General features: G+C 40.3%; 1 protein-coding gene across 1 annotated transcript; it reads right to left on the bottom strand.

Moving 5' to 3' along the window:
* Positions 1-744: 744 nt before the first annotated feature.
* Positions 745-4,910, bottom strand: LOC146460401 (cytoplasmic dynein 1 heavy chain 1-like). Its single transcript, XM_085088161.1, has 3 exons — positions 4,826-4,910; positions 4,446-4,583; positions 745-3,476 (listed from the first exon to the last, which is right to left on the bottom strand). Exons 1-3 carry the CDS (start codon positions 4,898-4,900, stop codon positions 3,462-3,464), a joined length of 228 nt encoding a protein of 75 aa, XP_084944287.1. The 5' UTR covers positions 4,901-4,910; the 3' UTR covers positions 745-3,461.
* Positions 4,911-5,162: the final 252 nt, after the last annotated feature.

Genomic DNA, 5,162 nt, shown 5'->3' with positions numbered 1-5,162 from the left:
CAGAATGCTTTGTCTGTAACATGCGAAAAAATAAAATATATACATACAAGCTATTATACTTACCCACGCTTTTTCTTTGCAGCTGAAGTGATGGGAGCCTTCGCCTACCAGTGCCGTAACAGCGAGGAGATGGCCCGAATGTGGGAACAGTGCAAGGTCAGCATCGGAAAAAGATGCCAGAATTTACGCATCAAAGAGAAACAAACCCGCCAAGAGTAAAATTTCATAGAGTTTCACGTTTTAATAGTTGTCAGAACTTGTGAAAAAAGCCAATTAGCCGAAACTAACATTTAATGTGCATATATTGTATAAATTTCTTTAAGATTTTTTTAAGAAATTGCTGTATATTTTCTTGTTAGTACGACAACTTTGATAAGGTCAAGTGTAAATTCGATTTCTTGTATTTATTGGCAGTACGATTAAACTTGATTTATAAATAAAATTGTAGTTTATCTTAAATGGAGTCTGCTTCCATTTTGTTGGGAAGAAGCGGGCAGTGACTTGCAACAATAAAAATGCGTTGTGTCACCGTAAAGCTCAGAAAAACTTTGAGGGTGAGACGGAAAGAAATAATTAAGTTACAAGGTCGTCCTAATCTTGGGTCCCCTGTGATACTAAGTGATGAGATGTTTCGTAAAGACGTCATCAAAGTGTCCACAAGTACGGTTGGCACGCAGATTGAAAGCGCTTTTAAACTGGAACTACCCATCTACTGAGTTTTGAAGCTTTGCTGCCATTTTAAACGGTGGATTTCGCTACAAAAGTGCTTAAGATGCACCGTTTATTATTTCTTTACAAGCATTTAGTTTAGAGAGTGATTGTTTATTTGGCACGTGCCAGCGAGCATACTGACGGCTTCGTTTGCACTTCACCGATATCACAGAGGTAGTGGGTTCGAATCCTGATCAACCCTGAATTGTGTCTTTGTTTGTTTGTTTGTTTTTTTCACGCTTTATTTTAATTACTGCTTAAGTAGTGTTCGTAACCGCGATGATCACTCACATATTCATTGAGGTTTAGCATACAAGTAATATGAACCCGCGAGACCGAGCGTGACGCTTTAATAGCTTTATGCAAATAAGTTGTTTCCGAAAAGTTTGGACAGTTGACGTTCACAATCTCATCCACTGCAACCTTCTCAGGGAACTCCTTTCATTTCATTAGCATTACACAATGTAAGAGAAGTGTGGTCATGGAGTTAACATTTGAAATTAACCACATTCCTTCGACTAAATCGTTTTGTCGACTCGCTGGTGAAACAAGCAATATTCGTTTTGTTTTCCTTTTGCAGCACTTTCCACTTAATCCTAATCATAATATTTCTTATACTTTAAGAACCTAAACATGGACTAATCTCAATCAGAGGTTATATTTTCATTTCGTAAGCATCACACAAGTATTTGAGCGGTAACGGTCAAGGAACATTGCAACTTTACATCACGGGCGACTGAAGTGTTTTGTTTACATTTTTCGCGACTTTCACATACGCTTACTGTAATATATGTATGCTCTTGTCATGACAAACATTTCTCGCTCACATGTCTGTTTGTCTCCAAGTAGGTAGGTGATCTTTCTGTTGTTGATTTATTAAGTTTGTTATTCATTTGTTAGTAAACGTGTACAAGACAGATTATGACAAGTTTCGTCCTTTCGGCTGTGTAATCGGAAGCGATGTGAATCACTACCTCGCTGTCACTCAGGTTCTTATTCACTGTAGTTGCCGCGCGAATTTTCGCAATAGGAATTTTTCGTTTGACCTTCCGAAATATCGTGCGATATTTCGACGAAATGTCGCACGAAATATCGTTTGAAGGTGAAACTTTTCGCTCGAAATTGCGCGAAATCTCGCTCGAAATTTCGCTCGAAAGTTCGGGAGAACAAAGAACGAAATTCGTCGAATTTCGTTTGCATTACTTTTGCACAATACTGTAGCTTTTGTGGCTCACCCGATGTGGTCCTATTGGCGGTTGAAGAAAGTCGCTGGTTTTCCAGGAACTCACTCCCTTTCTCACCATTATTCGCCTTGCGATAATAAGACTTTGTTTGTTTGTCACTTGGATGATAGCGGTTGTCTTCCACAAGCTCACTCCTTTCCGCATCGTTAATTGAGCTGTGATCAAGAGACTTTCGTCTTCTTCTGTTGTCGATAGCACATCGCTGGTTTTCTACAAGCTCACTCCCTCTGGAATTGTCTTCCGAGTTGCGATGGGAAGATCGTCCTCTTGTTCAGTTATAACTCGGATAATGTCAATGGTTTTCCGGATGCTCACTCCCTCTGGGAACGCCCTTTGAGTCTTGACAGCAAGGAATTTGCTTTCTTTGATTGTCGATCGGATACCGATGGTTTCCCTTTTGCTCGTTGCCGTTGGTATCGTTTTCCGAGTTATTTTCAAAAGACCTTCGTCTTCTTCGGAAGTCGTTCGGATGTTGATGGTTTTCTTTATTCTCATTTTTATTGGTATCATTTTCCGAGGGGTGTTCGAAAGATCTTTGTCTTCTTAGGTGGTTGTTCGGATGTCGATCACTTTCCTTAAGCTCACTTTCTTTGAGATCGTTCTCTGAGGTGCAATTAAATGATCTTCGTCTTGTTCGGGTGTCGGTCGAATTTTCCATGGAATCATTCTCCCCTGAATCCTTCTGTGAACTGCAATCAATAGATCTTCGTCTTGTGCAATCAACAGTCAGACAATGCCGATGATTTTCAGGGTGCTCAGTTTCTCTTGGAGCCTTTTCCGAAATGCGATGAAATGAACTTCGTCTTAGAGTCGTGCCCCCTCGTCAATGATCGGGGACGTTAGTGTTGTGTTTCGCCTTGTTCTACTGTCTTTTGGTGATATCACTAGAGAGCTTTATTCCAGTGCAGTTCTCTGTGTACCCCGCCTTGTCATCACCTTGGTATTTAATCTCTTCACATTTTCTTATATTTGCCGATTGTTTTGTGCTTGGTTTGTGACATGTTTCCCAACGTACATTTTCGTTATTCCCAAAAGCCCCTAAATTGTCAGACATATCAGGTGCTTTATTCTGATTGTTCCATGGGCTCTTGACCTTTCGTTGTTTTTTACCCCGGTGTGCAGCATTTTCATTAATCGCATTCTCAATGAGTTTTTTGTGATTTCTTTCACTGTCCAGGAAGCATCAGGATTTACTCCCTTTCGAGTGACGGACCTCGAGGTAACACCATTGTTAGCCCTCTTGTCAGCCTTAGTTTCGTCAAGTGTGCCGCCTGGCTTAGTGTTGTTATTGGCATAATCACCTTTATTTCTTATCTCAACATCACCTTCATGGCCTGTGCATGCTCCATCACAGCGTTCCTTTGCTTTCTTTCCGTCGTTTGGTTGTTCATTTTCCTCCCAATTTTGCGATATTCTTCTTTTTCCATCTACACTGTTTCTTAGTCGCATTTTGCACTAAAGTCTCTGTTGATTCTCCAGGTAAAGACTCCTCTTTTACCGTTAAATTTATGCGCTTGGTATCTGTCATGAATTGGAGACAGAAGTGTTACTATAGAATTGCTATACCCAGGCTCATAAAATGTGATGCTGTATTTATACGATTAACCGCCCACCTCGAATAAGCGCCCACCCTGAAAGTCAAAAAAGTTAATAAGCGCCCACTCCCACCTCCTTGTTTGTCAACAGCCTTCACACCTGCAGCTTCCTGAGGTAGCATTTTCATGAAGTTTATTCCCGTAGATTTTCTTTAATAGACTTCTCCTATACTTTGTCAACTCTTTTAACCAGCAGTCACACGCAAAACGGAGGCATATTTCAGTCATTCGAGCTGTTTCAATCTCAGTCAATTTGTGACCACTAGTGAGGCATAGTGGTCATGTTGAGAATTTGCAACCCCATTCTAGCAACTCTGTTAAAAAATGTGACCCTAAAATAGTCAGTCCACTCGTGTAAATGCAAACCACATCCAGTGACACATCCCTATAAGCCTACTGCTAGAACCCCCCCCCCCCACCCCACCCATAGACTAAGGGTGTGTTTGATCGGCCCCATTCCGGAAAAGGAATACATACAACGATGACAAGAAATCCCTCATAAGAGGTTTTAAGGAGTTATACAAGACAACTCTTAAATTCTCATGCGTCAGCAATAGTTTGCAGAATTGGCCTTCCAAATTTCTTAAAAAGAGAAATTTAACAGCTATTCTGCTCATTTTTTTGTTCTGGAATAAGGTCAATCGAATGCAACCTAAGAGAGGTCATCCTTTGACACCAAAAACCTCACTCTTTGCAATTTTCTGTTCACAATTTTCTAGTTACAGGGAAATTGTATCAGAGAAAAATTATTTAAATCCTCATTTCAGACTTCTAAATTTGGGCATTTCATGTAAATTTGGAACTTGGACACTTTAAATCTAGATACTCTGACCTTCAGGGTTGGTACAAATCTGCATAAGAGCTAACAAAGCTCTTGCACATGTCCAAAACATACCTCTTTGGAGAGGGTGATGATTTCCGGCAAGAGGTTGACTTTCAGTTTCAAAACAGTTCCTCTTCCTCCTCCTCCTCGAGCTCTTGTAATTTCAATGGTGAAGATAGGGCCTGAGACACTAAGGTTTCGCTGTTGCACCTATCACAACGTTCGAAGAAGGGAACAGTCCAATGAGATGCGACCATTCAAATGAAAGTTTCAAGGCATACATGTACCTTGCTGAAAAGGTTGCTTCAGCCTATTATTTGCTCAGTCTGTGGACCAAATCCCAAAGTGCAACCATCCAAATGAAAGCTATTAATATGTACTTTCTGATGGTATTTTTCATTTATCAAAATTCTCTTTAAATTTGAGAAGTGAAGGAACTTTGTTTTACCAACCTTTCTTGACCAATCATCAAACAGCCTTAAGCCTCTGCCCCTCGACATGGTTTTCCCAGCCTTTACCAAGCACATCTTCAACACGCCACATGTACGCAGACAACTGACGGTCAATCTAGAGAAGAAAATTAACACTATAAAATAAGAGGCAATATTACTATTATCCTGATCTCTTAGATCAGGGAGACTTCTGGCTCATAAGCAGCTACAACTACTCCCTCCTTCCCTGAAAAGATGCTTGTCCATCACAGGGATACCCCGAACATCATATAAAAAAATTTTACTGTAAAAGTTGTCTATTGTTCGGTATTTTCTAGAGGTTAAAATGTGGCAGATC

Source organism: Pavona decussata, unplaced genomic scaffold (assembly GCF_977016875.1).
Source record: "Pavona decussata unplaced genomic scaffold, jaPavDecu1.1 SCAFFOLD_213, whole genome shotgun sequence".
Taxonomy (NCBI): Eukaryota; Metazoa; Cnidaria; class Anthozoa; order Scleractinia; family Agariciidae; genus Pavona; species Pavona decussata.
The sequence above is the reverse complement of the archived record's forward strand: the minus strand, read 5'-3'. Positions and strand labels throughout refer to the sequence as shown.